The sequence below is a fragment of the Pristiophorus japonicus genome, chromosome 9 (assembly GCF_044704955.1).
Source record: "Pristiophorus japonicus isolate sPriJap1 chromosome 9, sPriJap1.hap1, whole genome shotgun sequence".
Lineage (NCBI taxonomy): Eukaryota > Metazoa > Chordata > Chondrichthyes > Pristiophoridae > Pristiophorus > Pristiophorus japonicus.
The window spans coordinates 27745280-27762789 of NC_091985.1; the positions used below are offsets into that span (position 1 = coordinate 27745280).

Here is a 17510-nt window from a genome sequence, read left to right on the forward strand (position 1 = left end):
ACGGCCTCGCCACCTGGCTCATGATGCCCCTTCGCGTAACCCAGACAGAAGCTGACTGGGAATACAACATGTCGCACATTGCACCGGCAGCATAATAGAGAGGACCATTGGTATCTTGAAGCAGCGTTTCCAATGCCTGGACCATTCCGGAGGCTACTTGCAATACTCCCCTGAGATTGTCGGTCAGTTCACTGTTGTCTGCTGCATGCTGCATAACTTAGCCATCATGAGGCAGCAGCAGCTGGTAGTAGAAGAGCCACCTGAGGTGAGAGTGACTGATGATGAGCAGGAAGATGAAGATGACGAGGAGGAGGAGGAGGAGGAGGAGGAGGAGGAAGAGGAGGAGGAGGAGGAGGACGAGGAAGCCATGCAACTACCTGAACCCGGAGCATGACGGCGGAGGATGGCGGGCCGTCGTGCCCCTTTAACGATTGCTCGAGCCTTGTGCCAGCAGCTCATCAGTGAACACTTTGCTGCCTGAAGGCTCAGCGGCAACTATTCCACATGGACCCTGTTTACTATTTGGACCTGTTCGGTAATGTTGTGTTGTATTAACGGAACAAATAATGGAAATGATTCTTCTTTATTTCAAAAAGTTGTGTTAATAATGGAATAATGGAAATGATTCAGTTATAATTTAAAATATATTTTATTCAAAAATTTAACACTTGTTTGTACTTAACTTAAATAAAAATATTTTTATATCAAACTTTAAAGTTTTCAGTTAAGATCACTTAAAAACATTAAGATCACTTACAAACTTTCAAACTTGTAAATTTACGTCACTTACAAAAAACTTTAAATTTGAGAACAGTTACAACAGTAACAACAATAATATTATCATAGGCAGTCCCTCGGAATCGAGAAAGACTTGCTTCCATTCTAAAAATGAGTCCTTAGGTGGCTGAACAGTTCAATACGAGAGCCACAATCCCTGTCACAGGTGGGACAGATAGTTGTTGAGGGAAAGGATGGGTGGGACAGGTTTGCCGCACGCTCTTTCCGCTGTCTGTGCTTGATTTCTGCATGCTCTCGACGATGAGACTCGAGGTGCTCAGCACCCTCCCGGATGCACTTCCTCCACTTAAGGCAGTCTTTGGCCAGGGACTCTCAGGTGTCAGTGGGGATGTTGCACTTTACCAGGGAGACTTTGAGGGTGTCCTTGTAACGTTTCCTCTGCCCACCTTTGGCTCGTTTGCCATGAAGGAGTTCCGAGTAGAGTACTTGCTTTGGGAGTCTCGTGTCTGGCATCTGAACAATGTGGCCTGTCCAGCGGAGCTGATTAAGTGTGGTCAGTGCTTCAATGCTGGGGATGTTGGCCTGGTCAAGGACACCAACGTTGGTGCGTCTGTCCTCACAGGAGATTTGTAGGATCTTGCGGAGACAACGTTGGTGGTACTTCTCCAGCGACTTGTGGTGCCTACTGTACATGGTCCATGTCTCTGAGCCATACAGAGCAACAGCCCTGCAGATCATGAGCTTGGTGGCAGATTTGAGAGCCTGGTCTTCAAATACTCTTTTCCTCAGGCGGCCGAAGGCTGCACTGGCACACTGAAGGCATTGTTGATCTCGTCGTCCATGTCTGCTCTTGTTGATAAGAGGCTCCCAAGGTATGGGAAATGGTCCACGTTGTCCAGGGCTGCGCCCTGAATCTTGATATCTGAGGGGCAGTGCTGAGCGGCGTGGACAGGCTGGTGGAGGACCTTTGTCTTATGGATGTTTAGCGTAAGGCCCATGCTTTTGTATGCCTCAGTAAATACGTTGGCTATGATTTGGAGTTCAGCCTCTGTATGTGAGCAGGTGCAGGCATCGTCCGTGTACTATAAGCTCGACCACAGAGATTGGGGTGGTCTTCGACCTGGCCTGGAGATGACGAAGGTTGAACAGGTTCCCACTGGTTCTGTAGTTTAGTTCCACTCCAGCGGGGAGCTTGTTGACTGTGAGGTGGAGCATGGCAGCGAGGAAGATTGAGAAGAGGGTTGGGGTGATGACGCTGCCCTGTTTGACCCCAGTCCGGACGTGGATTGGGTCTGTGATGGATCTGTTGGTAAGGATCACGGCCTGCATGTCGTCATGGAGCAGGCGGAGGATGGTGACGAACTTTTGAGGGCATCCAAAACGGAGGAGGACACTCCATAGACCCTCGCGGTTGACAGTGTCAAAGGCCTTTGTAAGGTCGAAGAAGGCCATGTATAAGGGCTGGTGCTGTTCCCTGCATTTTTCCTGCAGCTGTCGCGCTACAAAAATCATGTCCGTTGTGCCCCGTAGGGGACGAAATCCGCACTGTGACTCCGGGAGGAGCTCCTCGGCCACAGGGAGAAGACGGTTGAGGAGGACTCTAGCGACAACTTTCCCAGTGGCTGAACACAGGGAGATTCCTCTGTAGTTGCCGCAGTCGGACTTGTCCCCTCTTTTAAAGATGGTCACGATCACTGCATCTCTCAGATCTCCCGGCATGCTCTCCTCCCTCCAGATGAGAGAGATGAGGTCATGTATTCGTGCCAACAGTGTCTCTCTGCCATACTTCTATGCCTCAGCGGGGATTCCATCCGCTCCCGTAGCCTTGTTGTTCTTAAGCTGTCTTATGGCTTTTTATACCTCGTGCAGTGTTGGGGTCTCACTGACGTGGTGGTGGGTAGCATGCTGCGGGATGGAGTCGAGAACACTCGAGTCAAAGGCAGAGTCTCGATTGAGGAGATCTTCGAAGTGCTTCTTCCAGCGGGCCCTGGCTGCCTTGGTGTCCTTGATGATTGTTTCCCCGTTCTTGGCCAGCAGTGGGGTGGGGCCTTGGGTGTTTGGACCGTAGGTGGCCTTGACTACGATGAAGAATCCTCGCACATCATGGCTGTTGGCCAGCTGCTGTATCTCCTGTGCTTTCTCCATCCACCACCTGTACTTTAGGTCCCGGGTTTTTTGTTGGACCTCAGCCTTAAGCCGTCTGTAATGCTGCCTTGTTGCTCCCGAGTTGGGTTGTTGTTTAAGGCTCAGAAATGCCCTGCGCTTACGATCTATTTGCTCTTGGATCTCCTGGTCATTCTCATCAAACAAGTCCTGGTGTTTCCTGATTGAGTGACCGAGTGTCTCTTCGCAGGCACTGGTTATGGAGGCCTGAAGGGCAGACCAAGCGCTGTGGGCATTCTGCATCTCAGAGTCATCAAGGCACACTTGGTTAGCTGTAGGGTGCTGATAGTATAGGGCTTTCTTAGCTGGGTCTTTAAGTGCCCGGTATTGACTTTTTTACAGAACTGCTTCTGCTGTCCCCCCACCACTTTGGGGCTGTGTTGATGTCAATGATCGATTGGATTAGGCGGTGGTCCGTCCAGCAGTCATCAGCTCCTGTCATGGCACGGGTGACACGCACATCATTGCGATCCCTGACTCGGACGATGACGTAGTCGAGCAGGTGCCAGTGTTTGGAGCGAGGGTGTTGCCATGATGCCTTGTATTTGTCCCTCTCAACAACAACAGTAACAACAACGAAAGGCTGCACCCATCTCTCCTCCACCTTATTCTAAGACCAGCCGCTGCGCTTGATCTTGGTGACTCCACCCCTGCCCTCAGGTAGTGGTGTAGCTTTTCTCAGGTTGGTACCAAGCTTACTCTTTTGAGCATCTCGGGTAATGCGACTTCTTGATAGGGGGCGTGGGCAGGCGGTAATGTGGAAGGCCTGGCTTGGGCCTCTTCAGAGGCTGGTCTGGGGATTGGAGTGGGAGTGGCAGTCGATTCTGTCAATGGGCGCGGATCTGGGTGTATTCCCTTATTGCAGCAGCTAACTCCGACATTCCCTCTCTCATGTGCCCGGACAGTGTTCCCATTTCTCCCGACAGTCCCAATACCTCATCACCCACCCCACTGATGGTGTCCAGGAGTGATCGCGTACGGTCAATGCTCTCCGCACTCATTGCCATCATCTGAACCACATCGGTTAGATCCTGCACCTCAGGAGAGCGCTGTCGAGCTCTCCTTCCTCTCCTCACCCTGGGTGTCCCACTGGATCCCGCAGCCTCGGATTGTGTGAAACCATGGAATGTCCCAACGTTTGTACCACTCAGGAAAGGGGCTGGCACCTCAATGGGTGGCACCAGCACCTCCTCCAGAGTGAGTACAACAGTGGGGGCTTCATCCCCTTGCCCCTCCCCCTCATCCCCATGCTCTTGGTCTGAAAGGTGGGATTGGAAGATGTTCTCCTCTTCAGGCTCATCCGCATCTGAATAATCTTCTGCATCGGCTTCAGCCTCGTCAGGGTTGGCCTCAAGTTCTGCAAAATATAACAGAACAGACAAATGGCTAGCAGCAGAGGAGGGGGCAGTGTGGGTGGCATGAGTAGGCTCACACAGCGCAGGCAGCAGGCTGATTTGAAGGACCACGATGAATGATAGCACGTTGCATCAACCGAAGCGTAGCTGACGGAGACATCCCCATGAACTGAAGCATGGCTAGCCCGAGCAGTACTTAATATTTAGCAAAGCCAGACTGTGGAATTTGCAGGACCTACCCTCTCGCTCGAGTGCAGGCCCAGCTTGTGCAGTGGTGGTTGCTTTTCTCCAGGCAGGACCCATCAAAGCAGCGACCTGGTCTTCCAAGGGTGTCAGTGGATGCAGATTTGCCGGGCCTCCTCCTGTTCGAGTTCTCTCTCTTTTGTTGTGTGCCACCTTCCTCTGCAAAGATCGGCCAGAAATTGATGGCTTTACCGCTCACTGCAACCGACATTCCTCTTGAAGTTGCGGCCAGTGCCACTTTCCATTTGGTGTGGAGCAGGCGGGAGGGGAAAACCGCCGGGAACCGCCCGCTGACGTCAGCGGACGGCCGAGATGCCATATTGATGCGGGCGGGAATCAGCGCCAGAACGGGAAAGGACCAGTGGCTGGAGGCTGTTCTATCCCCGACGGCGAGTATAAAAAGCTGAAAAAAAAGGTTAGTAAACATTTTTTTACATTTTTTTCTTTACAGTGACTTACCTGAAGGTGTTCCAATGTTTTTTTTTGATGATTTTCCTTTTCAGGTCTTCGACCCTCCGTGGGCCCAACTGCATCCTCGGCGGCAGTTGGACAGCTCGCGCTTTTGCCGCCAAGATTGGGAGCTCCTGCTGGCTGCCGCCCAGATTGACGGCATAAGTCCCTGTTTTGCCACCCACCGCCCTTTCAAGGACCTTTTTGACGAAAACCCCATCCAAAGTACCGTCAGATACCTCGGCGGCCATCGGCGGTCCTTTGGGTGGCACTTGGACGGGCGTGGGCTTTCACCAATTTCGGCCCCGTAACTTTTTTGAGAGGGTGTCTTTCTGCTGGATGGGACACACAGATGGTCACATTTACAATTGCAATTCCAGTCAATGAATGAAAATATTACTGACACTAACTACTTGACCAAGGTCCTGCCACTTCTTTTTGCACTGGCCTCCAGACCTCGGGGTGGTCACCATTGCACAGTAATCTTCAGCAAGTTGGTTCCAGCGTTTCTTCATTTCTTTTGGTGAAACTTTTGTGTCCTCTGCTGGTGTCCAGCTCGTGCCATCTGGCCTCAATTACAGTAACCAGTGCCTCCACTTCCTCGTGAGAAATTCTTGGTCCTTGAGCCGCATTGCATGTTGCAGCTCCGATTTTTCCACTGAGAATTAACACACACTTCTCACACACAACTGGCTCTTTAAAAATGGCCGAATGCAGACCAGGTAGTGTACTGGGCAAGCGCATTCAAAGCAGTCATGTAAAAAAACGTCAATTTTATTTGTGCATGTGCAGAAGGTGGGGGGGGGAGGGGATCCTTTTTTCAGCGCAGACATTAGGCTCCACCCCCTAAAGTTAAAGGACAGGCTGCGTGGCGGCAATTAAAAAAATTAGAACAGGGAAACTTTCAAGTTTTTTTTTGGAGTAGTCATGGCCAAATAAAATGGGCGTAGCTGTTGAAAGACGCCAAAAAACAGCACTAGGGAAAATCGAGCTCATAGAATGCTCACAGCACGGAAGAACGCCATTCTGCCCGTCGAGTCCGTACCGACTCTCAGCCCGTCCCACTCTCCTGCCCTTTCCCTGTAGCCCTGCTAATTTGTTTCCTTCAGATACTTATCCAACTCCCTTTTAAAAGATCAGATTGACTTTGCCTCCACCACATTTTCAGGCAGTGCATTCCAGAACCCAACCACTCGCTGCGTAAAAAATCTTCTTAAATCGCCTTTGGTTTTTTTGCCAATCATCTTAAATATGTGTCCTCTAGTTCTCGACCCTTCTGTCAATAGGAACAGTTTCTCTTTATCTACTCTGTCCAGACCCCGCATTAAAATTTTGAAGACCTCTATCAAATCTCCTCACAACCTTCTCTGCTCTAAGGAGAACAACCCCAGCTTCTCCAGTCTATCCATGTAACTGAAGTCCCTCATTCCTGGAATCATTCTCGTAAATCTTTTCTGCACCTTCCCTAAGGCCTTCACATCCTCCCTAAAGTGTGGTGCCCAGAATTGGACACAATACTCCAGTTGGGGCCAAACCCGTGTTTTATACAGGTTCATCAGAATTTCCACACTTTTGTACTCTATGCCTCTATTTATGAAGCCCAGGATCCCATAAGCCTTTTAACTGCTTTCTCAACCTGCCCTGCCACCTTCAACGATTTGTGCACACATACCCCCAGGTCTCTCTATTTGTGCACCCCCTTTAGGATTGTACCATTGAGTTTATATGTCCTCTCCTCATTCTTTCTATCAAAATTTATCACTTCACATTTTTCTGTTAAATTCCATCTGCCACGTGTCCGCCCATTCCACCAGCCTGCCTATATCTTCTGGAATTCTATCACTCTCCTTCTCATTGTTCACTATACATGCAAGTTTTGCGTTATCGGCACATTTTGAAATTGTGCCCTGCACACCCACATCCAAGTCATTAATATTTATCAAGTAAAGCAGTGGTCCTAGTACAGATCCCTGGGGAACACCACTGTATACATTCCTCCAGTCTGAAAAACAACTGTTCACCACTACTCTCTGTTTTCTGTCAATTTCGTATCCAGGCTGCCTCTGTCCCTTTTATTCCATGGGCTTTAACTTTGCTGGCAAGCCTATTATATGGCACTTTGTCGAATGCCTTTTGGGAATCCATGTACCTACGTCAACTGCATTACCCTCATCAACCCTCTCTGTTACCTCATCAAAAAATTCGATCAAGTTGGTGAAACACGATTTGCCTTTAACAAATCCATGCCAACTTTCCTTAATTAATCCACATCTATCCAAGTGACTGTTAGCTTTGTCCCTGAGCACTATTTCTAAATGTTTCCCCACAACCAAGGTTAAACTGACTGGCCTGTAGTTGCTTGGTTTATCTTTATATCCTTTTTTGAACAATGGCGTAACATTTGCAAATCCCCAGTCTTCTAGCACCACTCCCGTATCAATGGACGATTGGAATATTATGGCCAGTATCTCCGCGATTTCCTCCCTCAATTCCCTCAGCATCCTAGGATGCATCCCATCTGCTCTTGGGGGTTATCTACTTCCAGCTAGCCAGCCTTTCTAATATCTCTTCTTTATCAATTTTTATCCTCTCAAGTGTCTTCATTACCTCCTCCTTCACTATGTCTATTGTAGCATCCTCTTCCTTGGTGAAGACAGATGCAAATTACTCATTTAATACCTCAGCCTCCCTGCATAGGTCTCCTTTTTGGTCCCCAATTGGCCCCATCCCTTCTCTTACTACCCTTTTACTATTTATATGCCTATAGAAGACTTTTGGATTCCCTTTTATGTTGAAACTATTTGCATTTAAGAACCTTGCAGCCAGACAGAAGAGAGGGGACTTTGATCATGTTGACTCAACGACCAACTCATTTCAGAATTCTCTTTAGGGGTAGATTTTTAACCACTGCCTTTTCTCATTTAACTTTTCCCTCCAAAATACCTAAATCTTCTTAATACCCAATGATGCTCAAGGAGGGAAAACACATTTTAAAATTGGGAGAGGTGTGAAAAATAGGAAAAGGAATTATTTTCTTATAATGCTGCATGGCTGGTACCCAAGAGTGACATGAGTGGATTCCTTCCTACCTGATGAGTCACTTTGTTTGTCACCTTCACTGTCACCTCCTTTATCAGGTCATGGCCCCTGGAGTCTGCTAATGCCAAGTTCTTCACTTCCAATTCAAACAGGAGATTCTGTTATTGTAAAATTAAGATAGTTATTCAAACTTCCAAAAAAATTGCACTCAAACTTTTCAACAACTCCAAGACTTGAGCACATAATCTAAGCTGTCACTTCACTGCAGTACTGAGGGAGCACTGCATTGTTGGAGGTACCGTCTTTTGGATGAGACGTTAAACTGAGGCCCTGTCTGCCCTCTCAGGTGGATGTAAAAGATCCCATGCCACTATTTGAAGAAGAATTATCCCGGTGACCTGGACAACATTCTCCCTCGAGCAACACCATCAAAAACAGATGGCCATTCATTAATTTGCTGCTTGTGGGGCCTTGGTGTGGGGAAATTGCCTGCTGCAAGCTTGCCTTCAAAACAACAATGACTGCACTTCAAGCCATTAGTCGTAAAGCATTTTGGGAGGCCCTGAGGACGCGAAAGGTGTTATGTAAATGCCAGTTCTTTCTTCTGGTTTTGCAGTGATGTGTGAGGCACTGTGTGGAGGAGGATGAAGGAGGAAGATACAAGAGAGAGAAACAGTGAAATTACCTTATTTAACTCTTCGCTGATCTGGTTCACTTCTGCCACCATAGGCTTCACCCTGATGTAATCATGGAACACAGCAAGCACACTCGGGTCTACTTTCCTGTTATTCCTACACGTGAGACCTGGTCAGCGGATGGTGAGAAAGTCATTAAAGCCGCAGCACTCCTTTTCTAATAACCTGCCTACTGGTGTTCAAAATTCACTTTCACCAGCCCTAAGTCAATGATTTTTGTGTGCTCGAGCCGATTAAAAAGCCAATCTATGACTACAGCATTACCACAAGGAAATGTAAATGTCTAAGTCAGTGTTATCCACTAGTGTTTAGTCAAGGGCCACAACCACAACACAGCTTGAATTAGATGTATTAGAAAATGATCAGGAATTACCACAGAGTTGTTGATGGTTTTGAAAGATACTGCTCAACTACCAACAACAAAACTTCATGTTATTTTTAACCTGAAATTTCATTACATAATTAAAAGGAATGTACATCACACAATACCTTTAGCACTTGTCTTTCCAGCCCGCATTTAAAACAATTTGCTCATGGGACATGGATGACTGTGACTAGGCTGCCTTTGTTACTCATCCCAATTACCTGAGCAAGTGTTTTCTGCTGGTATCAATCATCTTTACAACTGAGAGGTCGCTTCAGAGGGTATTAAGAGTCAGCCACATAGTGCGGGACTGGAGTCACGTGTAGGCCAGATCAGGCAGGTTCCCTTCCTGATGAATGTTAGTTGGGGTTTTTAACGACACCTTTCATTTTTTGGTGCCACCCTACACATCATCAGATTTACTGAATTCGGTTTCACAACTTGCCATGAATGGGATTTGAACTCATGACCTCTAGGGCTAATAGTCCAGTACCATAACCACTACAACCATGTGAATTTGCCACATATTAGGCTCTAATTTAACAAAGGTGAATAGACATATATTTCTCCCTTTATTGCTTACCAAGAGCATCTCTGTCAAAACCTTCTACTGCTGCCAGCTCTGACTGGAAGAAATCATAGTCATATTTGGTCAAGTCTTCACTGTTATGCTCGCACGGATATCCCACGTAAAGATAAGTACTGTTGGATCCCAGAATAACTCGGTCCTGAGGCACACAAGTACAAAAATTAAAAAGGCTCGCCATTCATTAATTGCCCATGTTTTCATGGTAACATAATACCCTGGGCAAAATAAACAACAACAACTTATATTTATATAGTGCCTTTAATGTAGTAAAACGTCCCAAGGCGCTTCACAGGAGAGTTATAAAACAAAGAAGGCACGGCCACCAATGGTGGAGCGATTGATGTTGGGGATTCTCAAGAGGCCAGAATTAGAGTGCAGATATCTCAGAGGGTTATGGGGTTGGAGGAGATTACAGAAATTGAGAAGGGCGAGGCCATGGAGGGATTTTAAAACAAGGATGAGAATTTTAAAATCGAGGCGTTGCTTAACCGGGAACCAATGAAGGTCGGCGAGCACAGAGGTGATGGATGAGTGGGACTTGTTGCAAGTTAGGACACGGGCAGCTGAGTTTTGGATGACCTCAGGTTTATGGAAGGTAGAACGTGGGAGGTCAGCCAGGAGTGCATTGGAATAGTCAAGTCTCGAGGTAACAAAGGCATGGATGAATCTAACAATTCACACCCATCTGGTAAGACCCTTACAGATGACGACGTCCCTTCATTCTGGGCTGATTCCTGGGACCTGGGTTCACAGTGAAAGGAGGCCTAAAATGACAGGAGGCCCAAAATAATTTTCCTTTTGTCTTATTTTTTTTTAGCTTTTATTTGAAATTGTTGACTCACTCAATTTAAAAGAAGGGTAACAAATATTTTTTACAATATATTTTTAACATGAATAACGAAAAGTACTTTTAAGAGAAAGCACTCCCTGTCGACTCGTGTCAGAATGTCACACGTCAGTCCGTATGAAGAACTACTTTATTAAGAGCAAGAGACTTACCAAATGTCTAAGTTGAACTTTAGTAAGAACAAGGACCCCGTTTAAAGTCACTTTGGCCTGTCCATGTGGCTCCAGAGTTACTTTGCTATCTCGGTTTGTGATGGTGGCATGTTTATCAGTAATACTACAGAAGAAAAATAACATGCAATGTATAAAATCAACCATGCTTATCCAAGGAATAAATATTTCAAGATATATATGTCACTATATTACAACATAACAGAACATAGGACTATAGACCGATACAACTTTACAGCACAGAAGGAGGCCATTCAGCCCATCGTGTCTGTGCTTGAGCAATTCACCTACAGCCCCGTATCTCTGCTTCAAATATTTATAAAATGTTTTATTAAAAGATGCAATGGTCTTTGCCTCAACCACTCCCTGTGGCAAACTATTCCGAGCTCCAAGAACTCTGCACAGAGAAAGTTCTTTGAACTTCTCTCATCTCTTAGTGACAATTTTAAATTGTTGACCGCTCGTCATTGACTCCCCAACCAGGAGTTCTTTTTCCTTATTCACTCTATCAAAATCCTTCATGATTAAAAAAAACTCTAATTAAGTCTCCTTTGCTCCAGTTTAAACAGTCCCAGTCTCTCCTTATAACTATGGTTTCCCATTGCTGGTAAGCTTTCTATGACTTGTGTCCATTCTATAATGGGGTACCCAAATCAGCACACAGCACCGTAACTGTGGCCTACTCAATATTTTATATACATTTATTACTTCTTGTACCTTTGTATGTTATGCCCCTATTAATAAAACCTGAAATTCTATTAGCCTTTGTTTAATGACTTTCTGTAGCTGCACTTGCACGTTTAGGGAATTATTTATTTGAACTCTGCTGAAATATCATTGAAATATCAATGAAGGCATATCATTCTTCAAAATTGGGTAGACAAATAGCAGGTTTCCATTAAGAATATACTCCCATTTCTTGTGATTTTTTTCTCAAAATGTATTATCTCACACTTATCAACATCAAATTGCATTTGTCACCTGTCTGCCCATTCCACTAACCTGTCTTCCCAAAACCTTTTGCAAGTTCTCCTCATTGTTCCCCAAACCTCCTAATGCTGTCTCATCAGCAAAGATTTTCATGTGGGAAACTTGAACCTTGAGAATGTTTGTTGACAGATCATTCAACCATGGGGGGTGGTGGGTGGGGAGCACAGCCAAGCCTGATTCTGTCTTCACCTGGCATCCATGTCCGTGCACGCTATCTAGCAGGAGACACTGTATAGCAATTAGAAGCAGTATCCTCACCCTGGGATGTTGAAGGAAGTGCAGCTCTTCCCCACTGTGACTTGGCTAATTCATCATCTACAAATAGTCACACCTTGAACTTTAAACCTGCTTTATATTGTTTGATATTAATCAAGGCAGCGCATTTTCCCAGTTGAGCTATGAGGGGTGCACTGCATTCCATTCATAAAAGAGGGAAATATAACACTCGCTTTGTGTAGTCATCAAGTCTGAAAGTATAAATAGCCCCCCTCATTCATATATTACCACTTTCAATAATCTAACAACTGTATTGTCACTTTGCTGAAACTTCCCATGGACTATACCACAGCCTACTTGTATTATTTTCTAATTCTGTTGAGGTTTCCACATACCCGAAGCCTTTAATAACAATGGCCTGTGGGAAACTTCCGGATTGTCCCACGACAGTCTCTCCTGAAACAAAGCACAGGCACTCTAAAATATTCAGCGTGTTTGTAGCGTCAGTAACATAAGAACAAAAGAAATAGAAGCAGGAGTAGGCCATTCGGCCCCTTGAGCCTGTTCCGCCATTCAATGAGATCATGGCTGATATTCTACCTCAACACTTTCCTGCACTATCCCCATATCCCTTGATTCCCTTAATATCCAAAAATCTATTGATCTCTGTCTTGAATATACTCTTACATACATTGAAGGCATACTGTTCTTTAAAATTGTGTAGACATCTAGCAAGTACGGTGTGCGTTGAGTCAACGGGTTCACGTCAACCTGCATTTAAACTACCTAGCTCCCCAAATTGTGAAAACTGAATACAACTACTGTTATTGGGAGACACTAAAATCGGGATCTCATTGGTTCTGATGAACTGTTTTGCCCGCAATGTTAACCTAGCAATCTAATGAATGACAGACTGGGCAACTCCATCATTCCATTGTTTTTATTCCATATTGGCAGCAGTCACAGTTTTTGTTGTAAAAAATCAAGGCTTCGAGGCTTCGAGGAACGGAAAAGCAGCTTGTGCGTAAATTTTGATAAGCGTTTTCACCCCACCGAGCTCTTACACCTGGGTGTTGAAGAGGAAAATCTCAACCCCTCCCCTCCCTCCCTCATTTAGCTATTGGAATGAGTTGCCCACCTTTCAGCTCGTTCAATAAACAGACAGAAGGTGAGCTAGGGGCAAGCAAGGGTAGGAGAGGATTGGTGTGGTGCTGGGATCATGGTTTGAGTTCTGAGAATGCATTACTGATGATGAAAATTCGTCACAAAGCTTAAATCACTCAATCATTCATATTGCCTCCACAATGACATCACGAGGCTGAAGTAGGAATATTGATTTTCATTAAAAAAAACTTTTGGTGTCTGCTTTGCCCATTAGAAATTACTGAACACCTCACTGAAAAATTAAAATAAATACAGAAAATGGTGGAGACACTCAGCCGGTCAGGCAGCATCTGAGAGAAACCAAGCTAACGTTTCAGGTCGATGACCTTTCATCAGAACTGGAAGATGTTAGAGAGAGGAACAGCTTTAAAGTAAGTGCCGTGCCAGGGAATAGAGGGGCATGAAATGAACAAAAGGGAAAGAGGTCTGTGATAGCTTAGAGGGCAGGAGTGATTAAATGGCAGAAGTGATGATGGTACAAGGCAAAAGGTGATGTTAGGAAAGGTAGAACCCACGGAAGGAGGACTGTGCATCTGTATAATTCCTAAAGAAAGGGAGCATCACACCACTTAGAACAGCCCTCCAAATAAAATCCTTAAGGCAAGACCATTTTTCTTCCCAATTCTAAAACACACTCAGATGTTACAGCCGTAGAAATGCATCAAGTAGATTTAAGTTGAGAAGTGGGTTGACTCCAGTCCAGGTGAAGATCGAAAGAACAACTCGAAAGTGCAACAAGCAAAAGCTGCACTTGGATCTGCACACAACAACACAGCGAGAGAGGCCAATACCATCTTGAATGAAGTGCTTGACAAAGGCAGAGAGCTGTGGGTCCGCATTGACATTCGACAGATAGGGGAATAACTGAATCATGTGCTGTTCCTAGAAAACAGATTTATTAAAAGGTCAGTAATGCTTTCCATTACACAAATTATTCAAACCTGCTACCAGTTGGGTTAAATTAGCAGCTACAAGTACGCTCTTGTAATTAAAAATGTCTATAAAAGTAACAAGACGACTACTGAACTGAGTACAGATGTTCCACATTATGTTTCAGACCACAGCCTTTCTTTGGTCATAAGGTAACGCTCCGTCTGATGAAAGAATTCAGAAGCAGAAGCTACTTTATTGATACTGCTTTGCAGCCTTGTTAAGCGCTGTTATTCGTGTAGGGGCCCCTGGCAGTGTGTTTTGGTAGACTATTTCCCATGGGAGGCAACGCGGAACAATCAGCTTTTTATTAATGTATTTTTATGGAATCATTTTTGTGGTGTATGTAGCACACAAATCACTGAGTCCACACGGTCTGGTGTAAATCTAACTGCTGTGACCTTCGTCCTTTATTGTTCAGCTCCAGAGTGCCTCTCAGGTGTGTTGTCCAGCCTTATAATAGCCTGTTGCAGGTACTACCAGGTTTCCCGCCACAGCGCCCTCTGTGGTGTGGCATAGTGCTTACATTACATTTAAGGTACTGGGACGATACACACATCATTACATAACATCACCTCACCACCCCCCCCCCAACCAGGACGCAGGACAACGATACACACATCATTACATAACATCACACTTGTCCAACGGAAGGCAGGTAGGCATAGACAGTGTGTTAGTATGGTACATTTTAGCTGGTACATTAACTAGTTATTGACTGGTAACGGATCCTTGATTTCCTTGTTAGCCGTTATCATTAATTGTACTTCATCCATTATTTTACACAAATACAGTTGCCATTCAGCATTAAAAAATTAATTCTTATTATAAATTCGCCATCTCACATTCACATTGCTCATTTTAGACTCGCTCTGCCTTACAGAAGTCCTTTGTGGGGACCACCTCTTGGTAAGGCCCTTTTAAGACTCCCGGGTGTATTTCCTTTTTAAGGCGCCATCTTTGATGCAGGAGGATTCCACGAGGCTTCTCCTTGGGCGCCGCCATCTTTGATGCTCTGCTACTCTGAGCACGATGCCGCCGCCATCTTGCTCTCCGCCGCTCCAGGTGCCCTCCGCCGTCGCAGCCTCCGCTCCCCTCCGCTGCCACCTGACTTGCCGCCTCTCCTGCGACCGTCGTGGTCTCTCCAGCGGCCGCACTTGCCGCATCCCCCGCGGCCGCCGACCTCCAGTTGCTGCCACCGCCCGACACTAACAGCTCCTCGGCGGGGCTCTTCCGAACCGCCGGCCATCCTGGATCCCTCGCACCCCGCCGGCTCATCCCCCCCCACTAGGCTCCTCTGTGCAGGGCTGCTTGCTTGTGGGGGCTGAGGCTGCAGGATCTCGGTGTGAGGCCCAGGCCTGGGACTTGCCTGTGGGGGGACTGAGGCTGCAGCTCCAGTTCGGTCAGCGCTGCTTGCTCTCTGGGAACCCGGGGCACAGCAGCACCCTGGGGAGCAGCAGCCTGTGGAGTGGTGAAGTCTTCCCAGCTCCCACGGACCGTCCCCATCCACCTCCGGCCGAGGAGTGTCGGCCCATTGCCTGCAACGACCCACAAAGGTAAACCGTGCGCCTCGTCCCCGTGGGATACCTGCACCGTCGCTCTGCCAAGAACAGGTATCAGTTCCCTGGTGTAGGTACGCAGCTTCGCCGTGACCGGGACCAACTTGGGTCGTGCAGCTGGGTTAATCCACAGTTTATCAGAAGTTCTCCGACTCATCAACGACGGACCCGAGCCCGTGTTCACTTCCATACTCACAGGGACTCCGTTGATGTTTACTTCCATTATCACTGGGGGCGAATCGTCGGTGCACGTATACAGTCCCAACACCTCATCATCTTCTGCCTGCTCCCCGCTGAACAGTAGATCATCCCCCATCTCCTCAGCCACATGGTGAGTCCGATTTCTTTTACACATACGCTGAAGGTGGCCTTTCAGGTGGCAAGTAGTGCACGTATACTGCGCAAACCTGCACCGGTGAGCCCCATGGCTTCCTCCACAACGCCAGCATGGTGCTGCTTGATTGGCCCCCCTCAGCAGACTCTGAGCTCCAGGATCCTGAGGTCCGTGCTCTCTGCCCCGGGCAGAGCCACGTTCTGCAGTTTTGTCCGTGGTGGGCGCTATCCTGTGGGCAGTGCCTGCCGGGTTCGAGACTGTGTGGATTATTTGCTTGGTGCTGCAAGTCGAGGTCATATATGCTCGGCTGATGGTGATGGCCTTTGTCAGAGTGACTGTGGGTTCCGTGGCCAGCAACTTGTGAAGGAGGCCCTCGTGGCCAATCCCCATAACAAAAACGTCTCGCAAAGCCTCGTCAAGGTGTGCGCCAAAATCACACGGCGCCGCGAGTCTCCTGAGGTCCGCAGCATATTTGGTGATATCCTGGCCCTCAGGTCTGCAGTGACAGTAAAATTTGTATCTGGCCGTGAGGATGCTCTCCTTCGGTTTCAACTGGTCACGAATGAGTTCAGTCAGCTCCTCGTATGACTTGTCCCTGACGCTCCTGGGTGCCAGCAAATCCCTGACGAGACAGTAAACCTCATCTCCACAACTGGAGAGCAATATCGCCTTACGCTTCTCTCTCATTGCGTATGTGTCCTCCGTCAGGTCGTTTGCTGTGAAGTAGTACTCGAGCCTTTCCGTAAAGGCCTCCCAATCATTGCCCACGGTAAAATCCTTTAGCGAGCCCAGAGTAGCCATGGTTGCGTGGAGTTCGTCCACTTCCTTGTCGCCAATGTGATGTTTGTAGCACACAAATCACTGACTCCACACGGTCTGGTGTAAATCTAACTGCTGTGACCATCGTCCTTTATTGTTCAGCTCCAGAGTGCCTCTCAGGTGTGTTGTCCAGCCTTATATAGCCCTTGTTGCAGCTACTACCAGGTTTCCCATCACAGCGCCCTCTGTGGTGTGGCATAGTGCTTACATTACATTTAAGGTACTGGGACGATACACACATCATTACATAACAATTTTTATGAAGGCCCAGCTTCTGACTAATCATACATTCAAAGCATATTTAAGAAAGAAATCTCAGCATCAATTTGGAAATACAAAGTCGAGTGGCAATCCTATTCCATATATTTCTTTTTTATTTGTTCCGGGTTGTGGGCGTGGCTGGCAAGGCCAGCATTTATTGCCCATCCCTAATTGCCTTTGAGAAGGTTGTGGTGTGCAGACTGCTGATTGGGAATGAGCAAACTGAAGGCAGTAATTGATGACCGGAATTTGTGATCAGCGGCGAAGTGACGGTGATCGCAGCTGATCTCCAAGAAAGCTGTCCACCAAAGAGCTCACAACCTTAATTTGATTGCAGCATTGTCTATAGGGGATCCCCAGCGTACATTACCAGTGATGCCATCAAGCTGTCTAAGCAACCAATTGCATTGAAGAATTCTCACTGACAGCAAACCAGGAAATAAAAAGCACTGATTATCATTTACTTTTTTTTTTTACAGAGAGCGAAATAAAGATTGGGATCTACACATAGGGTTAAGGTAGAAGCTGAAACATCATAAGCAGACTTAAAAAAATACTTATTAATTTAAAATCTAGTAATTTTT

General features: G+C 46.7%; 1 protein-coding gene across 1 annotated transcript in view; it reads right to left on the reverse strand.

Annotated features, from left to right (window-relative positions):
• The window catches only part of kif28 (kinesin family member 28), a 79090-nt gene that overhangs the window by 24381 nt on the left and 37199 nt on the right, over positions 1–17510 (reverse strand). The window contains exons 11-16 of the mRNA XM_070890946.1: positions 13815–13905; positions 12255–12315; positions 10636–10759; positions 9631–9775; positions 8674–8792; positions 8039–8146 (exon numbers count right to left, since the gene is read on the reverse strand). Coding sequence (XP_070747047.1) covers positions 8039–8146; positions 8674–8792; positions 9631–9775; positions 10636–10759; positions 12255–12315; positions 13815–13905 — 648 coding nt within the window. The remainder of the gene's footprint in view (positions 1–8038; positions 8147–8673; positions 8793–9630; positions 9776–10635; positions 10760–12254; positions 12316–13814; positions 13906–17510) is intronic.